This window comes from Zonotrichia albicollis, chromosome 6 (genome assembly GCF_047830755.1).
Source record: "Zonotrichia albicollis isolate bZonAlb1 chromosome 6, bZonAlb1.hap1, whole genome shotgun sequence".
Lineage (NCBI taxonomy): Eukaryota > Metazoa > Chordata > Aves > Passeriformes > Passerellidae > Zonotrichia > Zonotrichia albicollis.
In genome coordinates this window covers 43,130,864-43,152,049 of record NC_133824.1, presented here as the reverse complement: position 1 = coordinate 43,152,049, position 21,186 = coordinate 43,130,864, and the positions used below count along the sequence as shown (strand labels likewise).

The window sequence follows — 21,186 nt, the reverse complement described above, 5'->3', positions numbered from 1 at the left end:
CATTTGTTGTGCTTTGTCACTTGCTTGGTGCTTCTGGTGCAGTAAGGCCCTCCTGTGACGATGGGAATAACCATGGTATCTTAGGAGCTTATTTATTATATTTGTTGCAGCAAGTTGTTCAGAGGTGCTGCTCTCCCCAGCACCAGGAAAAAGCATGGTGGTGTGTGCTACGTGTGCAATGTGCTGCTCTTGCTATGTGGGTTAGCCTCCAACACACTGCCTTGTCCAGAAGAGTGCTGTACATGCGGAGACAGGCCCCTGTCCTGCTTGGCAATTAGTGCACATTTTTTTAGATTGACACCTAGAGATGTCACATGAACAGTTCGTGCCTTACTGCTGCACGAAGCAGTGACCTTCTGTAGCCCTTGCTTGTTTTGCTTTTCACTGTACTTGTGTAACAACCCAGCTGACAGCAGCAGTGTGTTCCAGGTTACTGATCAGTCCTCACAGCAGCAGATTCTGGTAAGAAAAAGGAGAAAAATCACATGGCAACAGGTGTGTGGGGGGAAGAGAGGAAATAAATTGGATTAAATTGAGCAAGTCAATATTTATGTATTTCTCCCTTATAACATGTTGGTCAGACTCCTCATTACCATCCACTGTTGACTTTGAGGTATTCCACTACACAGATTCATAGTGCCGAATGTCATTTTTAGGAAGTCCACGTATGATGCTCTCCAAGGAAGAAAGAATTCTGTCCCACTTGGATGTTTCAGGGTGGTCTGTGCACCAGCTGAAACTTGACTGGAATCTAATGTCATGTACAACCAAAAGGCTCTGTTACATTTCTGCTCCAGTACAGTGTGCTTCAATGTAATTTATTATTTTCCTATAAGAACCATGACTAATTGCTAAGTCAGAAACCAATCACAACACACCAATGGCAGCAATTTACAGACATGGCAATATGGCAACTACAGGCTTTTTGTTATTTAACTTTGGTTAGTTTGTTTTAAGTTATATGCAGCGGAAAAGGAGAAGGCAAAGAAAGAAGAAACATGAGAACTGTTTTGTCTCATTTCTACTCACTACAAATCCTTCTGAGATTATGTTGCTACCAACAGCATTTCCTGCACACAAAATTGACAGTATTGAGTGTATATTGTCAAATTAGACTGGTTATCATGCATGTCTTTTACAGCATATGGTGTTAATGGATTTCAGAGGCTGGAAAATGCCTTCATAGACTAGAAAGGCGTGGGTAAAACATAAGAGCTGCAAAATTCAGTCACCAAATTTACAGGAGGCCAGCTGAACAGGCCTAGTTGCATTTTCCCATCAACTCATCATGGTCAGTCTTTAATACTAAATTCAAAGGAATAAGGGATGCATAGAAGAAATCACACACACATCTCGTAAAACAAAATTTATCTTTAATTTGTAAGTGTCAACAGCAGTACAAAAGATGGAGTGATGGTGAATAGATTAAGGGTAGAGAGGACAGTCTTGAGGTAAATGAGCATAAATAGGCAGTCTTATAGACACTCCCCTGAGGGGTCTAAACCCCTATCATGGCATATACTGTATCACCCAAGGATGACATGTTTAACATATCAGGAAAGCACCTTGTGCAAAAAAAAAAAAAAAAACAAAAGAAAAAAAGAAAAAATTTTATAAAATCCCTCCCACCCGAAACATGTAGGTAAGGTGCCAACGTACACCAGAACATACTGTATATGGACAGTGTCTTTCAATTTTGTCTTTTCCATCAATAACTGAGGCAGAGGAGGAGAAGACTCTTAAAAGTACCACTGAAAGATTATTTAATATTTAATTTACCTCACGTCAATACTGCACAACAAAATCCAAGAAGTCTGTTTATGCAATGAAGCAGAGCTAAGAATAACTATTCTCTTTCTTAATCTGAGAACAGATTTTTTTTCTTAAATCAATATCCTTAGCAAACTTTTTTCTTTCTTTTTTTTTCTTTTTACTGTATCAAGAGGAGAGTGTGAGATGTGATGGCAACCTTTAAGTTCATTTAAAAACTTTACACTGGACTGTACAAGATTTTTTTTTTTGATAAACTATTTACATTTTCAGACTTTAAAACATATTCAAAGCAGCAATAGACACTAGTTTTTCCTCTAAACGCCCAAATAATTACCGGCCATGGGCCCAGGTAGGTACCTGCACTGTATATAGAATTTCTACAAAGAAAACCTGCCCATTAAGTAGCCAGTGGCTGTTAAACAAGCAGCCCTCGCCAGTAAGAGCTGCACCCAGGGTGTTGCTATAGGAATGAAAGCATAGTACCTTGACAAGAGAGTCTCAGTTGTCCCAACAGCTCTACACAAACTTTACAATTTGAAACAGCAGCTAGCATGTCAGTCCAGCATGTCAGTGAATTGTGCTGATTAAATTAACATAGAGTACAATCTCACAATATACATCACAAACAAATTACAATGTCAGGAAATAAGAGTTACAGTAAGATAAGTTATGTAGTAACAGCTTATAAGCTTGTCTTAATGTAATAAAAAAAAATTTACATGGGAAATACAATAATGAATGAACATAAATGCTAAGCATTCTAGTTTGCTACAAGCTGAAGAAAGGTACAAGAAAAAAAAAACAACATTGCTTTCTGGAAAGCAAAACACAAATGACAAAGGAAGACAAACGGAGAATGCACACTAGCAGGTCTGCAATGTGCAGCATACAAACAGTTAAATATTTGCACATTCCCCATATTCCAAGAGCACCAAGGACCTCACTTGTGGTTTTTAGAAAGCGGAAATTACAAAGCAAGCCATGTCACTAAGTTGCTTTATAGCTTTCATATTGCCATAAATACCAATTTGATAAGTTTTCCTTCAGCCCAGTTCACCCCACCCTACCCCTTTTTACCCAGCGTGTGAAATCTCAGAATACTTCTTTGTCACCATTTCCAACAATTCTGGCAGTTAAGAAAAGGCTCCAGATTAAAATGAAATTATTTTGCATATGCATTGTTTTTTTCCTTCTGTAGCAGGGCACTGCTACATATCAAAAATGTAGCTTGATTTGAGAAAAATCACAGATTTTAATGGGTTGTACCAAAAAACAAAAAAAGTTTAGAAGAAGTTTCTTTTAAAGGAAAAAAGTGTTTTGTAAATGATCAAATGAGGTCATTTAGTATTATTATTTTAAAAGAACATGCTTAAGTAAGTGCCACCTTGAATCTTAAAAAAGCATGCAAAACACCAAGGGGTCCAAGCCCATTCATTAACTTCTCATAAAAGCATGAAGAGCTCTATCATACATCCTGCTGGCTGCATCTCCAGTGCAGTTGTTCTTGCTGTGGCCCTGGCTCAGCAAAGCTCACCCCACTGTGACCACTGTGGAAGCACTGACATGCTTCGTGTCAGGCAGGTAGGTAGGTGATTTTCTGGGGGAGGATGGGGCCTAAATCTTGTAGAATGTTTTGCTGGGAGATGATTTTGAAATGCCATGCCATTGATGTGGCCAAAAACCAAAATGCAGAAAGCCAGCCCGGAGATTAGATGGCAGTGGGAGGTGGTTGTGTTGTGTTTGTCCAAAGCAGAGGCTGCTCACAGCTGGCTGCTGTGCACTTTGCCCAGGGAGGTGCATTTACTGGGGCTAATGCTGCTGTTGGGTTTGCATTTCCATCCCAGAGCCATCCCTCTGTCTTTTCCCTCCCCCTACACCTGAGTGCACTGATTTTGGAGCACTGAGTCGGGATCCTGTGAGTGCTCAGCAGGTGGTTTCACAAGCTAAATGGTGATGCCCAAACATACAGGCAGACCAGAATCTGCACAGTTCTCCAGACTTGTTTCTGCACATAAACCCTGGAAAGCAGTATGGTTTCCATTGGGACCTTTCTCTTCCATTTTTGTAAAATAAGAAGTGAACTATTCTGGCTGGTACCAGACTGTTTGGGGAATCTCCTTCTCTTGAATATAAGTATTTAATAATTTTCCAAAAGAAAATATATTGTATCTGTTAATTAAATAAACTGTTCACAGAGAAAATAGTATTACTATATTAGTGCTCCTGAATGGAGTTATTTTTCCAGTCAGTTTCTAAGGGGCCTTGAACACAAAGCTTAAGAAGCAATTCCACGAATCCTCTCTGTGTATTGTGTGAACAATTTCTCTGGTGTTATAGCCTAATGTAACAAATACATGATTTAATGGATGTACAACATAAAACTTTGATATCACTGAGTCTTGCCTGCATTGCAAGGGCCATTTCAGTCATTTTAATATTTCAGGGATATGCTTTTGACTTCCAAATGTCATTCTTGTTAAGTAAAACATCTCATTGCTTTTACTTGGATTCAGAAGACTGTGTTTCCCATCGAATGTAGCCAAAATTTGACATGTTTCATGTATCAACTTTCTAAAAAAGAAGAAAGTATTTCCTGTTTGTGGAATATGCTATTAAAAATCAGAGGGAGCACAAGTGAGGCATCTTGCTGTCCCAGCTACAGGTCCACAATACTGCGCTCACACTGCGGGTGTAAATTCAGCATCTACATGAGGTACAGTGACTTGTCAGCATTTAATATGGACCAACATACACTGATATAGAACAAAAGTAAATACATAACTTATACTTCACTAAGTATCCATGAACAAAAAATAAAATTCTATTTCCTATGTTATATTTACACAATTTAAAAAAAATCTAAAATGAGATGGCAAATTCATCAAAAAACTTTGTTTTGAGCTCCGATTAATAAAGTAAAAATGTTGGGTTTCATCCTTATGATTGTCCATCCTTGATTTCTACTGACATTTTAGAGCCAATGTCGGCTAATAAATAGAATAACATGCTCATAGGCACAATTCAGATTCAAATATGTTCCTCCCACTCCCCCAGCCAGTAAATGCAATTTTTACCAGCTGGTGATTCCTGAACAGCCAGTCATTTTCGAGAATGCGGCTTTAACATACAGAGCATCAGCACTGAGGCAGGGCTGGAGCTAAAACAAAGTGTTCATACATACATGTATTTTGCATAAATAAATGAAATAACAAGACATAAAAATGACTCAAATCCGGCAACTGTGAGGCAGGCCCACACGAGTCGAAACAGATGACTTTTGTTCATGTAGTTTTCGTACAACAGTTTCACATTAGTCAGAAGTGATAAAAAATACCATTTATATCCAGTGCTTATAACACTTACGAAACAACATCTGTGAGTGTGTGTTTTTTTTGTACTACAAGCAAAATCAAGTTTCAGTCCTAAAGAACAGTCCTTTGTTCTCCACAAGCCTGCAGAATATTATTTTGGCATGGTCATAAAATTAAAAAAAAAAAAAAATTAAACTACTAATCTAAATGTTTGCTTTTGTGCAAAAAAATAATTACATAAAATACAATGCTAGCAATACAGCATTCTACCTATGCAACAAAACCAGGAAAAAAAAGAGAGCAAGAGAGAAAGTGACGTGGGGGGAGGGAGAAATACTTCTAACTGGAGAATTATGTAAGACATTAATAAATAGTCTTTTTTTTTTTATGAAATAATGATGTCCTCCCCCCAGTCTGAGCTGAATGTATTAAAACCAGTTCAAATTCCCAAGCTATTTTAAGAACAAAAAACCACTTTCTATCAGTACCTTAGCCAGCTTAAAGAGGACGCTCACCAGCTAATGACACAGCATATGCCTTTGAAGACTTGGCTAGACCAGTTTATTGCTTATTAGACATGGACTCAGAACACAGTTAAATAAATATTAAAAATATAGCTTTTTTTGTTCCAAATTACAAAATGGTCAGAGAAATTTGACCATTGTGTTTCTATGCCATTATCTTTATAAATTGTCCTGTAAATTGAACAGTCTTCTTTGTCTCGGGGGTCTGTTCTCTCACATAGAAACGCGATTCCTACAGTGGCAAAAGTGGCTGTTTCTGACAGGACAGGAATCAGTGGGGCTGTCAGGAAGGAGACTGCTCCTCCACAGAGCATCCTGCCATTGCAGCTCACAGGAGTGTCTGCAGAGCAGGAGGCACAAGGACAGCCAGACTAGCACAGGCTCATTTTGCTGTCCGAAGCAAAACCTGTGCAGCTCCATGAGAAGATGCTCAAGACTTCCAGAGGAGCTGCTCCAGGCCCCCTGGTACCTCTCAGCCTGAGCCTGAATTTATCACCAGTGTGCTGAACACAGCCAATTCCAAATAAAAGAGTTGAGGATCTTCAGCACAGTTATTCCTCAGGCCTATTGGAACTGTATGTATATACAGTGATCTATTTGTGAACAGAAGTGGAGTGTGAGGGGAAAAAATAAAGGCAGTTTCTCCTCCATCTTTGAAATCTAACAGAATCACAATCTTTGAATTGAATCTTGCATATTTCCCAGAATTTTCTCCAGTGATTGCACTGTTTCTAGAAGTAATACAAACAGAAATTTAAATTTCTATAGCACCTTACATCCCAAAGCTTTTGATGAGTCACATTCCCACATGACTAATATACAATAAATATTTTTGATGACCCATTTTCCAACCTTTGCTATTAGATATTTGAGTGTCCCTCCCTCCCCCACTTGGAGTCTCACAAATAAATCACTGCATAAATACTTAGGGTAGCACAGGTCCTTCAGGTGGCAATGGGAACATGATGTACAGAGCCATGATTTGCCACAGGTTCCTCTGGCCCTAAAAATTCAGCATGGTGGACTGTAAATGCAGTTTGGATTTGACATCTGCCCTTGCTAAGTGTAGAGGTTTATGACTACAAACACATTTTTAAGGGTATTTGTACTCTATGTACATATAAAAGTACTCACTTTATTTTGCAATACATATAGCAGAGTGTTTCCAAGTGCTCCTTGAACATACAGTGTTAGAGGAACAAGTGAATTTCTCACTCATAAAGGTCATGTTCATTTTAGTAGCAGGTGCACTTTTATTTTCATATACCTGTGTGATTTAGGGAGGGGAAAAGAAGAGGCTCTTTAAAATATCAATAAGGAATTGTAAGTGTAATGCCACCAACTGTACTTTTAAAAATAAATATTAAGTATTTGGACCCTTGACATTCTGGAATGAATAAATTATTTAAGAGAAAATGTGTTAAGACTGAATGCAAGGGTTAAAAGCAAAGGGGTAGAGAATGTAATCAGAGGTGGCCTCACACTGCTAAGACAGGCCTGTCCATAGCTGGTGATTGCTCTTTTGTGCTTACTTAAAATTTCACACTAATGGCACATCAAGAGGCAAAAGCAATTGGGCACATGCACTATGGCAACCATGTTCACTAATTAAGAATATCCTGTCTCCAGATTCCTGAGTACTTTACCATATTCTGGAAAAAAATTAGGTTTCATATATAATTTTTTTTTAAGATGCCAAAGGATTGTCTAAGACTTTACAGTGTCTCCTTTAAGACTTTTTCGTTTAAATGTTAAGATTCAAAAGTTATGAAAAGTTTGGCACATCAGAAGTTCAGCTATAAATATGGAAAAAAAATGGAATTCAGAGACTATTTTTTAAAGACAAGCTATGATGCACAGGTGTGCACACTTGCGGACTTGTTCTGTTTCACAATATGAATTCTGCAGTTTTTGTTTTCTAAAATAATCCAGAATAAAAACACATTCACAACCTGTAGGCTGGCACAGCATACCTGAGTGAGAATGTATAACCCCCATCTAAAACAGTAACTTAAACCTTTATCAGCATCCAAACAGAAAAAGACAAAAGGTAAGACTTGTAAGACAGCTATTGATTCATATAAGTTCTCAAGTCCTGATGTCTGATATTTATGTCTTCATCTAAATTAAAAAAACAAAACAAAACAAAAAAAACCCAAGTTCATGAAAAATTAGGGAAACAATCTGTCTCACACGATAAGAAACATTTAAGACCATTCTGCTGATGTAACTGTAGGAGCCACACATGCATGCAGGCTCTTTAAGAACTTTTGTTCAAAAAAACCCCAAAAAAACCCAAATGAGTCTGAGTACTTTAATTCTGTGAACACTCCTCAGTTGGCACTGACTGCCTCATGGGCTTCGTTTTCACTACTATAGTCTGATTTGGGATCATCCTCATAGTCCTCGTACATTTCTATTTCATCCTCTCCGTTTATCATTTCGTTTCCAGGAAGGCTTCCGCTGTCCGTCTTCATACCATAAGTGCTCTGGATGACAGGGATGCTGGGCTCAGGGCTGGCAGAGGTGCTGGAGCAATCTGATGTCATCTGAGGGGACGGCGTGGTGGTCGCCATGGTAATAGCACCAGGGTAGACAACTCCTGTTCCCGTGGTGATCGGAATCTGAGGCTGTTGTCTGCAAGGAAAAACAAGAGGGAAGTGTCACTGCCTCTGTATAGAGGAGGGAAGACCTTCTGCAAGTCCAAAGGAAGGAAAAGCAGGTGGTTTCCTAGAAAGGGTCCATGTATTCCTCTGGGCTCAGAGTCCTCTTTGGTATTGGTTCATTATCTCCCCCAAAGGACAATTGGGAACTGAAGTGTTTTCAGTCACTACCAGACATCCTTACACGTACTCTACGTGCTTATTCAAACCATAATACAAACTGGCACTTGGACAGAGAACATCAAAAGGCTTCAGGTATCCTGTGATGCCTGCCTGCTACCAAAGACACCATGTATCCAAAATCTAAACTCATGGCAAGAGCTTCTTTTAATGAGAGGACCTCAAGATTACCTAAAACAACAGAGAGAAACTGAAGTATCTAATTTACTATGTAAGTAGTACAGGTAGACTAGCCAGGTAGACTCCTATGGCACTTGGATATTCTTCTCACATTTGATTGCTGGCTGTTGACTTTTATTTGGATCCATCATCAGAATGTCATTTGCTTTTAAGGATTTTATGTGTAAGATGGGGCTTTTGAAGCTAAGTACTTGATACAAAAAGAAAACAAATCTGCCCTGGAAGATGCTGACTTTGTATTGACTAGCTGTTGAACATATCTGCCTATTTGCATAATCTATTTAAAGAATCATACATTTCAATGTATTCCCAACCTTCTTTGGAGCAATATTGACCCAGTAACAGTGAACTATTATAGACTTCAGCAGGAGAAACAGAGTCAGGTATGTTTGAATAGTCTACGGAATCTGCATCTTGACCACTATGCCATTCCATGCTAAATTCAAAAGGACATTTTATAAACCAGTCTCACAATTTCCTAATCATTGGCCAAATCAATACAGAAAATAATGTTAAGCTTATTTAAAAAACTCTAAATGTCGAGTCTTTATTGTTCATTGATCAAACTTTAATTTTGATAAATATCACACTAGAGAGTTACAGGGAAGCTGCAGTCCTTTGGGTTTGGGTAGTGATACAGTGAAATCAGGAACACCCTGTGTAGCACACCACTGAAATAGTTTGCAGTCCTGCCACGGCTGGTACTGCTAGCCTGACTCTTACAGCCTCTGCACAGCTTGAGAAATTCAAACATCTGTTGTGTAAGTCTCGTACACCTGGCTAGCAGCGAGCAAAAATGCAGTAATTCATTTGACACAGTCATTATACTCCTGTTTGCAAATGATGATTTGCAGATGATTTACAAACAGCTTGGGATTTTTCACTAAATTTTCACTTTTTAAATGGTCTGATAAATGTTCTGTGAAAACAATTTTCAGCCAATGTATTTGCTTGCAAGTGATTTTCTGCAAACATCTTTCAATACTTTATCCATAAAATTGAACACCTACCTCACATGGGAACATTCCTGGTTTAGGATTGCATGCTTTCAGGAGTATAAGCTATCACTGCTAAAAACCCACAAGTATCTCCTCCACAACTTTTAGACACAGAAAATGAACACATTAATGAATGTTTCCACAAAGCAAAGGAAAAAGAAACCCACACTGGGTCAACAGAAAAATCGATGTAGTTGTCACCAGGCCATACACACTTAATTCTTTCTGATCTGCCCAAATAATAATCTTTCACCAGTATTTCTTAGAATAAATATAAATTCACAAAACAAAACATCACCAGTTGTTCATCAAAGAATAGCACAACATCAATGCCAAATGATGCTTTGAGAAAAGTTTTCAAAACTCCTGTAACAGAAGTTGTAGAACTGACTCAAAGAATGATTGAGACAAAGCTGCTGCTGTGTTACAGCTGACATTAAGTATCAGAACACTAATATATCCACCTCTATACCTCTCCTCCCCAAAAGGCTTGTGTTTTTCAGAAGCAAATTGCCTTTTTACAAGCAGTAGAGCAATTTTAAAAGTCTGCTTAAGACAATGCTGTGAGATACGTTGATGAAGTGATGGTTATCATTGTTATGGCCTGAAGGAAAAAGAAATCCTGGCATTTCAAATTCAGTCAGCAGAACTGTTCTGCACATCCACATTTCTGTGGGACTGGGTACACTTGTCCAAGTACCACACATTTCAAAGTGTAAATGGAGGTGGTCATCTGAGCACAAAGAAGCCAAATTCACAGAGGTACTTTTTGCTTGGGAGCACACCAGGCAAATGCATGGCAAGCTACTGAATTAATCTAATTGTCAAAGAACTTGATTGGTATAGCAGGAAAGTTAAAGGCTTACTGAATTTGTCATTCATAAATGCAGTCCTTTTTTACATGTTAAACAAAAATCAGACATGCTGTGCATGCCTGCTGCTGGCTGGGTAATAACTTTAAATTACCTATATCTCACTGTGGAACTGTAAACATGTGGTAACTGTACCACCTAATTGGAAAGGGTCTCAAATTGCTACCCATTTGCTAGCAAAAAATTTGCTAGCACTTAAGCATGGGCACCTACACACCCCCTGTAACTGGACACCTACCTCTGATTTAATACCTGTTATTATTTAGAGCTGATCAGGTTGTCACTGTAAATTCTGCTCTAGCTGCTACATTACATCCCAGAAAGTCTTATTTTAAAATATCACAAATTATGTGGATGGCATATGTTACTAGAGTTGAGTGTTATAATTTCCTAAGTAATTAAGTTCTTTTGGGGAGGAAAACAGAGCATTTGTTTAAATTCCCATTATACTCCCTGAAAGGAAGAGTTGGCGTTTCTAACCTACAACTCTGGCCATTATGTTTTCTTATATTTGTAGATCTTAAAGGCATTCATGTTAATGGAGTCTTTTATTATATTCAATTCCACACATTGAATCATTGCCTTTAGCTAGAGTTTTACCATCATAGAACCTTGGAGGGGGGAGATAAAAACATACTTTACCTGCAAGCTGCAGGTTACAATTCAGCTCAGTTGCACATGGAAGTTTTCTGCCTGTTAAGATTTCCAGAAAGCAACATTAATCTTCTGGTCTCTTCAGATCCATGAGGAATGGTGGCAATCTCTGTCTACCCTGGATTCAAACCACTCCTGCCCCCATCATCTCCTCTTTGCATAAGAAATCCTCATGTGGACAATTTCTAGGGGTCACTCTCCTGTGCTCTGCCAGCACTGATAACTTGCCTGTCCTCTCTGGGGCTTAAAATTTGGCCCAAAATATTTAAGTAAATATAAAAATGTAAGTAACAAGAAAATTCTTAGCCCAACTGACCTGCTCACAAATTTGTGGCATTAATATTCTTAGTATTTTCCTGGAGAATGTTCCTCTTTTGACTTTTGCCAAACCAGCCAAACATTTAAATTGGCAAACGACCATTGTTTTCTGATCCCTTCCCAACCATTTTCTGACAGCTATTTAAACGTCTGAAGCAGAAATTGATTGCATCAAGCAAAACGCTCATATGTTACACACCCCTGAAACTTACATTCCCATAAGGAATGAAATAACAGTAAATCTCACAAAAGCACCCATTGTGTACTTGCTTTAAGTTCAAGCTACAGGAGTATAATATTACAGACTTATTCAAAACCATAGCCTAGCAACATTCAGACTACGTGTGTACAGTAGTTATAAACACTATAAAGGCTTTATTCTAAACATCTTACTCTGGTAAAGCACAGGAAAAAAAAAGTTACTGCTTACATCATTTTGCAGAGAAATGTATATAGCATATACTTCTATTTAGAGTGTATTAGACTGTAAAAATGACTGAGCAATGAATTATCTTTGTAAGACAAGGCAACAAAAGACAGACTCAACTTAAAATACCTGAATTTATGGTTTATATATGATCCATTTGTTAGCTCACATTTATTTATGCATTACAAAAAACTACTATTGAGGATAAATTGTAAATCACTAGAAGTCTGTTTGGGATTAACTTATGCTGAAGGTATCATTCACAAGTTCCATTAATAATTTTACTATTAAAAATAACTCATTTTAAGCTATTTTAAAGACAAAGCTGGCTCCAGATTCAGCTTCCCCTATATTGAAAGCAGCAATTTTTTAACATACTCTGCATTAAACATGAATTATTTCTGTACATTATCTGCCTCATTTGGAACAAAATTCATTCACGTAGGGATGCAGTGGAAGGCCTACGCACACTGTAAGTTCCACTCTGTTGTTTAGAATACTTGGCAGTTCACAGATTTTGTTCTATTACATTTACAATTATCTGAAAACATTAATTTCCTGGCCAATTTATTCCAAGAAATCTTCACTCTCATTCAATTCTTTTGGAGGTTTTTCTTCAAAAATCAGAACAAAACCTAGCCATTCATTAGCTTATTTCTCTATTGTATTTTAAATCCTGGCTAGTTTGTATCTTGAAATTCTTTAAACTTCCTTTTTGCATCTCACCAAAATTTGTCAAAGACTATGGTTCAGTGAAGTGAGCAATGTGAGCCTTTTGAAACAAAAACGTTTGAGCCATGGAGAACTCAATGCTTGTGGTGGGGGGTTGTACCCATAGCAGAATTATCCTGTGTTAGCCAGTGGCTCACCTAAGGGAGTCTGACAGGAACTAGCCTTTACTGGATTGCCTAAAACATAAATGAACATTTGGTATAAGAAAAATGCCAACACAATTATGAAAAATATATTTTTCTTGCTTTTTACTATTTCCTTTAGCTACCTGCTTTGAATGTGTATCTGACTCTTCACACATCTCTTACTTATCTTTTTATTCTGTCATGATTTTCTGTTGCCAGTTTGTGTGCCCATTCCCAATTTAATTGGTTTGTTCTTTAAAAAAAAAAGGCAACAAAAAAACCCCAGTAGTACTTCAAGCAGTATGAAGCACTTGGCACATTTCATTGGAATCTATTTTATACTTTTGTTCTCTATCTTCCACTGAAATATTTACTGTAAACACAGAGCATATTCAATCCGAAAAACCACATTTGTCTCTTATTTCACTGAGAAGAGGAAACAGCATCTCAACTCTCACGTCTACAGTTCTGAAGGACGATTTATGTTGTTCCATCAAAACAGTGGAAAAATAATGGGGGTGTGAGGTCAGTTAGGAAAACTGTTCCAGCTGATGCTTTATGTGATATTTATGTTAAACACAGGGAAGAGTAAGTTTAAGAAGCTGATGGGCTCACTTACTGTGTTTCACTTAGTTATAATCTGATTTGGAAGAAATGTTGCTTTTCATTACTTAGTAAACTATTCTGCTGAGACAAATGATTCCATGCTTTATGTTTCAGTTCAAAAAAGATGTTCTAGTCTGTTTTTTTCACTAATTTTACTTGGTGTCTTCCAATAAGTTTGTTTTAAATTATTCTTGAGGGAAAAGGGGAATTTGGGACAACAGTGGGAAGTCACAGGGAAGTATAAATTATTCTTTTTTTTAATCTCAGCCTGTGATTCCTCAGGACTGTAATCTATATTTACATTGTACAGCAACATGGATCTCATTTCTTCTCCATTGAATGCATGCATTAGACTTCATACTCCCTTTTCCATCACTTGCACAACTAAAACTCACTGGTTTTGGTAAAGTCCAGTGCATCATTATATAACTGCACAGAGGTAGTTTACTTTAAACTTCTTAACATCAATAGAACATGGTGAAGTGGACTTAGCATAAATAGAAATTAGAAACAATCTCTTCAAAAAATGGTGACATTCTCATGGTCTTCATGATCACACTGTTGGATATATGATAAAGATGATACATCTAGGTTGCACCAGTTTAGTTTTGAATAGCCTTCAGTATATATATATTTTAACAGGAATTCACTCTTTAGGTAGGCACTTTTAGGATTTTCTTAAATCCATCCTCAATATTCACTCCCATTTACCCACCACATTTAAAGTGTAAAATGCTACTGCTTAATGCTGTTTTGAATTAGCAAACAATTCTCAAATTGTTCAGACTGGTGTTTTGGCATTTCTTTTGCATTTCTTGTCTAGATGTGATTTGGTCTGTCAATCTGCTTTGGAAGACGTAAGCTAGAATTTCATTCCCTCAATCTGAATATAATTTGTGATGTGCTATATAAATTCAGATTTCTATTTAGAGTCCTATGTGCAATTTTGATGGAAGACTATTAGTAAACAATTTCCCTTAGACTGAAGAATAAAAAAAACAATGTCATAACTATAGACTGGAAGGCTATTTCAAGATATCAAAACCACTTCTATTTACTGATTGAAGAAAGAGCCCACATTGTTGCAGGATGTACCACAAAATAATTGACTGCAACAGGAGTTCTGCATCCCAAGCCAAAAATGAGGGCACATAATCGACGTCAAGGTCAATTATCTGGTGGTGAAGTACCCAACAAAAGGAGACTATTGTGATTAGAGAAATAAGCAGAACATTGAGAATTTGGAAAGGCTGGCACTGGAGACAGCTTTTAGACTCTTTGTAAATCACCAGAAACATTGTGTTAGAGCACTGAGCATCACAGATTAATTCATAAAAAAAAAAAAAAGAAACAGGAGCGAAAAATCAGTTATGGTGCAGTTGTTTCACTGGACTTTTGTCATACTTAGCCTGTAGATGTTTTATAGTTCTGCTTTCTCTGCTGAACACCAGAGGAAAGAGCCCTAAAAGCACACACAGTGTTCTTAAAACTGTGCCAGGATCTTTTTGGGCAATACATTTTGAGTTATAAATCTACCCAGTCTATCTGCACACTACTTGAAAGACTTCTTCTAAAACTTATATTAAAAAAAAAATTCATACTTCTCTATATAAAACAATTCCTAGTAGCTTCATACCTTGATATCATTCATTTGTGTGTGTTCCTCATGCAACTGCTATTACTCCTCTCCATTTTCCCCCTCTCCTGACTCCTATTCTACACAGGAAAAATCCTTTGTGTTCCTCTCTTTGTTCTTTTCTTAATTTAGGAAATGATGCTGGAGTCATTACTAACCCAGAATGGATTAGCTTACTAAAAACTCACAAAAGACATGATTCAAACCTTTCAGGCTAATGGGAAACAACTTCTGTTGACTTTAAAGAATTCCACAATCAGTCTCATAATCAGCATTCAGGCAAGCCGATAGCTCCATATTCCATCTTATGTTTTTAATAAGGTCTTACTGGTTCAAACCCTTTCCCTCTAAATGACATTAGTCAGTGACTTAAACAGATAACTCTATTTGGTTTCAAACAGCGTGCTCCATCTTGGAAAACAATGGCAGCAATTGTACTCACCCCACGGTAAAAAACTGCCTCATCTCCTGCCTCCGAGACCTCATCAGCTGCTTGTACTCCCCAATGCGCAGCTTCTTCCCATCCACGATGCAGGTGCGTTTTGGTCGAGGCTTGTACTTGTAATTGGGGTACTTTTCTAGGTGGATCTTACTTAGTCGTGCCTGCTCTTCGTAATAAGGTTGTTTCTCTTGGTTTGACATGGACTTCCAGCGAGATCCTATGGACACAAAATGTCAGTGAGGGCTCAAGTAAACCGAGCTTGGCTGTGCACATACACAATTCAACGTGCCTTCTCTCGCCGTAATAAATTTTAATTAAGTTCGTTAAATAAACTGGTTTAAATTTACATCAGTCTGCACATATATTGGCTTGCACAAGCTGAGACACCCTAAAAGAACCCCGACTTTCAGATATTGCTGCAGACCAAGCATATGTAAATCTCTATTAAGTAGGGTGCACTTAAAATCAATAGTTAAGTCTCAAAATCTCAGCCTCGTGCTGCAAAACAGACTACTTAATTTTTTACAATAAGAGCATTAATCTGTGAGTAATTCCATACCTCTGTAATACCACGCACACTATGGTGGTTAAGGAAAGTCTGCAGCCAACTTTCACTGTTAAAAGCCTAACATATTGCCTAGGGACACTAGGCTTCTTTGATATTTTTATGAGAATTTGGTTTATACACTCCTGCTAATAGATATTAATAGCTTGCTATGTAGCAGGAAAAAAAGTATCAAACCTTATAGGTTCAGCAAAATTATGAACAATCCCTTGCTGTCTGGGCGTCTTAAATTTACTGAACTTCTGATATAAGCTTGGCATAATACCGACACCTATTTTAAATTCTGTTATGCATATTATCTTTTTGCCAGATGTAATAAGCACACAGAACTGAATCTTACATTTCACAAACTCACATTGGAAGGACAAAAAGTAAAACAGAAAGCACACTGTAACTATATACACCACTTCAGGTACTGTAAACTCTCACTGAAAGCTGCACCAATAAAAAAGTTTAAAAATTAACACAGTGTACACAGGAAGAGGCAAAAGTATTCAGAGCTCTTGTATTGTTTGTAAGGAGCTATCTAAACACTTGAACAGAGACGGGAATAAGAAATGCAGAAAATAGCTTTTTGGTGTCTTTTAGATGAATAAAACGATTACAGCTGTGGTAAACGTGGGTGGAAGCTATTCTTTTACCAACATTTTTCATACATCAACAAATGGAAAAGTTGTATAAATATTATCCAAAGCCAGCAATATTCTGTGTCAGTTCTAATATTTCAGTCTCTTTTCTCATTGTCCTGGAAAAGTTGCACAGATATTATATGGACATAGACTTATTTGTGGCAGAGCAGATACTGACAGGTTAATTCCATGGTTAACAAACACTCAATTGCTGGCACTTCTGAAATATTTATGCTGGAAGTTTACATTTTAATGAATACAGTTACTATGCTCCTAATAGTTTTTTTCACAGAATGCACACAAATAATATAGATTCCCTACAGCTGCCAACACTGAAACAGTGAAGGTTTTATACAAAACTGAAAGGCTATTCATATAACTCACTTATATGGTAGACAAAAATATGAGAACTACTAAGAAAGATTTTGAAAGTTTCAGGACAAAGTAACATTTATTTCTATGCATTCTTGCCTCTGATTGAACTAACATGCGACAAACTTTGTATTTGAACTCAGAGTTTACAATAAAATGATTACAGAGGAAACTTGATTTTTACTTTTATTTATTATGAGCTACATTTGGAATCTGTCTTTCACTTCAAAGACTCAAAAAGCAAATATAGGTTTTAACATTTCACCACTCATTCTCACGTATGTTTTTAATTCTCTGGAGGGATCTTAAAAAGCAAATCAAAATTTCCCAAAAATGAGCCCATTTATTTGCACAGTGGCAAAATAAAACCCATGGAATATTCCCTGATTGTGTCGATCTATACAAATTAAATATTAACTACTGTGATTTTTACCTGAGCAATATGTTAATTGCACACTTCTAGTGGTTAGATTTTGAATATTGCAATGTTTTGAACCAAACATTTTGGATGTGAGGTTTGCGTGTACAGGTCTTTTGAACTGTGCCAGGTTTCTTTCTTGATTTTGCACTGTCTGACATAAACCTCTGATTTTGATTTTGTACTTTTTAAACTTTATCCCAGTATTTACTCTAGCAAGTACCATCTTCCATTCAGGTGATTTGTAGTTCAAGTGCGTTCTAATGGGAACTTGCAGTTAGTGGAACTTTACTGGGACACACTATCACAACAGATTTCACAAAACATTCCTTTTCAATGCTACTAAGTTTTAAAGCATGTTGTGACTGCTGCTGGCAATAAAAAGTATTAGGGAAGGGGCAGAAAGGGAAAAGAATGGGAATGAAAATGAAAATAAGCCATGAATCTTCATTTTGTTTCAGTAAGTCTAATTTTGGTGAACATCTCCCAGAAAAATATACGTTCTAAAATTAGAGAAGTCCATAGAACTGTAGAATGGTTTGGGTTGGAAGGGATGATAGAGATCATATGTTCCAACCCCCTGCCATGGGGGTTTCACCAAGTTGCTCAGAGCCCCATCCAACCTGGCCTTGAACACTTCCAGGGATGGGACATCCACAGCCTCTCAGGCAACCTGTGCCACTGCCTCACCACCCTCACAGCAAAGAATTTCTCCCTAATATCCAACCTAAACCTGCCAGCACAGCTGGCTGCCCGCTGCCTTGCACTTACCTAGGATTTTGCTGATGTTGGAGTTGTGCATGTCGGGGAAGGCCTGGAGGATTTTCCGGCGCTCGTCCTTGGCCCAGACCATGAAGGCGTTCATCGGCCGCTTGATGTGGGGCTCGCTGCTGGCACGGCCCCGCGAGTCCCGGTACACCCGGGCTTCAGCCACCGTGGCCCCTCCTGTTGGCCAACAATAATACTGCTGTAGTTTAGCTGCTGAGCCATTCACTGCTTTACTCCCTGTAACGTCAGGGCAGGAGGAAACAAGATGGATGCAAAACATTATTACGTGCGTTAGGAAAGCGCTTTCAGTGCTGTGCTTACTTTAGCTTTTGCTTTCTCTCTTTCTCTCCCTGCTACCAGATTTATGAGAGAGAGAGAGAGAGAGAGAGAGAGAGATGGGCCAACCTATGGTCTCAGTGTAGCTGAGATGACCCAACATCAAATTGAAGAAACAAATTGCACTGGTATTTCCCCAACTAAGACACAGAGATTTGATAAAGTTTCCATTTGGGGCTTTACCATAAAATACATTCTCTGAATGCTCAACAAAACTCACATAAAGTTACATTTGAGAATGTAGGCCTGCTGACACAAGCCATTGACAACAACTTTGCTGCCTGAGCAGTGAAGCAGTGACAAACATTCCATAAATTAAATTATACAGTGCACCAGGTACATGCTGCCATTTGTATGGATCCGACTCTATTTGAAGCTGAACATTTTAAAGTAGCATCTGCTTTGATTGAATTCTAGATGTGTTTTGGAGGATTTGAGCCACATATATGTAATAAAACTGTCTTTCTCCAACAGGTACATGCACAGGACATTGGAGCACTCCAGAGTGGGAGACAAGCAGCCCTACTCCATGCCTGCTGTGCCTTAGTGTATCCCAGTCTTTATCTGCCATCAATTCAGCTTGGACATGCCAGCCCTAACTGGGATTTTGTATGTATCCAGCCCTGTTTCTTGACCACAAATAGCAAAGCCTTATGGGAGTTTAGAGATAGCAGATCTGAGGTGTAGAACTAATTACTAGGGGTGAAACAGATGACAAAGGCATGCCTTTACAGGAAAAAAACTTCTGAAGTTGTGATGATATGTTTTTAGAGCTATACTTTAGCTATAAAAAAGGCCAAAAAAAAAGTGTTTACAGTGGGAGAGTGAGAGTCTCAGACCTCACCAAACTGGTCATATAATTTAATACCTTGAAAAGGCAAGATACTTTACAAAAAATTAATACAGTAATAGATCTCCTTTTTTTTATAAACAATTACAGCTACCAACATGAATTTATTTGCCAGATAAGGTAAGATTAATTATTTACAGTACGTAAAACAAACCACTGCAGTTTTACTGAATACAGGCGCAAGTTTTTAGTTGTGCAAAAATCAATTTTCCTAATTCAGATTGAAAGCATTATATAGGCACACCTTTTTAAAAATTCTATATAAGAAACACATTTGCATGAAAAAAAGGGGCCCTAAAATAGAGGATGCATAACTAATACACTACCTTTTTGCCACCAGGTCCACAGTACATTAATTTCATTTAAAACGCACTGACCATACAGGATAAATTGATTTTGCTTTATATGGTGTTGACAGCCATGTTTATTGTGCAGTGAAATGTAGTGTAGTTTCAAGCTGACTATATCCATCAACACAGGGCAATATGCTGACTACTGGGCCAGATGAAGACATACATTACCCTGAGAGCAAAACACTCATTCGCACACAGCAGTGTCTTCTCCTGAGGATCACCCTGGTAATTTATGACACCTCCCATGCCATTACTTTACAACTGACACCAATTTGGCAATTTGTATACTAACATGCATGCACATAAAAGAAGACAGGTTTGTGGCAAATGTGAGCTGCAAAACTGTTTTAACACTGTTCTAAGTTAAGCACCGTGCCACAGGTGTTCTGCATTTACAGGAGGCTGCAGTCAGCCTTTTACTGCAAAAGGGAAGAGCAGTTTTGCAGAGTGACCTGCAGGTAGGACCAGTTGAGGGGGGTGAATGGTCAATGAGGCTCTGCCCATTGTTGCCAAAAGCCTTGGACCACAAACATATCAAAGATACCATAATTTGAGAGAGAATCTATTTATTTAGAAATTGAAATAAGTTGCAAACATAGTAAGTCAACACTAAAATATTTACTGGGACAAAGAACTATATAATTTGAGAAAAATCCAGCATAGTATGTAACAGTTATTCTATCCTTTAAGATAATGTAATAAAAACATATAACTAGTATGTGGACAATTGGGAAGCTGGTGATAAAAAAATTAAATTATCATTTATGCAAAAGTTGTAATTTGTTATTAAGCTGCTCTACTCACTGCACAGGAAAAATATATTTGAATCCATAGGGTTTCCATATTTTCCTTTTCCAAAGGTACTTATTCACTACAGCTAAGAGTTTGTCTTTAGCCCTTTCTAACACAATTTTGGACTTCTCAAGCCTAATGCAGGTAAAGTGTAGTTTTACTGGGAACAAGATTATAGGTGGCTTTTTCATCTGGATGTAATCTAGACAGAATGAAAATAAACAAAAACAAGCAAAGAAAAAAAAGAGAAAGGCAAAAAAAAATGAAGGCAGAAAACCACCATAAATTATTATCTGTTTTCATAGAAAGGTTATGTTAGAAAACAATTCTTACTTGGAGTAATAAATTACAACCATCCCAAGAAGGTCAAGTCTGGCTGCATCTGCTTTAAGCAAGTCCTTACTTGAAGGACTTGAAAAAGCAGCCAAAGAGTTGATGTTCTTTGAGCTTGATCTCTGGGGAAATATTTGCAAGCTGACCTATAGGCCATCACAAAAGCATTTGCAAAATGAATTTCTGCAAATAAGTAAAGCAATATAATCTTCATGCTCTTCTGTCTCAGAACCACAGAATTATATTCAGCACATAAAGCATTACAATAAAATAGTTCTTGCAGCATGGGGGGAAGTCAGAATGTCTAAGTACCTTTTTAGATTAGAAAT

The 21,186-nt window shown here is 37.6% G+C and overlaps 1 protein-coding gene across 13 annotated transcripts in view; it reads right to left on the bottom strand.

Moving 5' to 3' along the window:
- Positions 1 to 1,356: 1,356 nt before the first annotated feature.
- SOX6 (SRY-box transcription factor 6) overlaps positions 1,357 to 21,186 on the bottom strand; it is a 369,248-nt gene continuing 349,418 nt past the window's right edge. For 10 of the 13 annotated variants that reach the window (XM_026793117.2, XM_014266735.3, XM_074543379.1 and 7 more), the window contains 3 exons: positions 18,197 to 18,430; positions 15,442 to 15,658; positions 1,357 to 8,245 (listed from right to left, as the gene is read on the bottom strand). In XM_026793117.2, the coding sequence (XP_026648918.1) occupies positions 7,942 to 8,245; positions 15,442 to 15,658; positions 18,197 to 18,430 (755 nt within the window). In that variant the 3' untranslated portion in view covers positions 1,357 to 7,941. Of the gene's footprint in view, positions 8,246 to 11,154; positions 11,195 to 15,441; positions 15,659 to 18,196; positions 18,431 to 21,186 lie in introns of those variants that run through there. The other 3 variants (XM_074543376.1, XM_074543378.1, XM_074543384.1) reach the window with 2 other exon arrangements.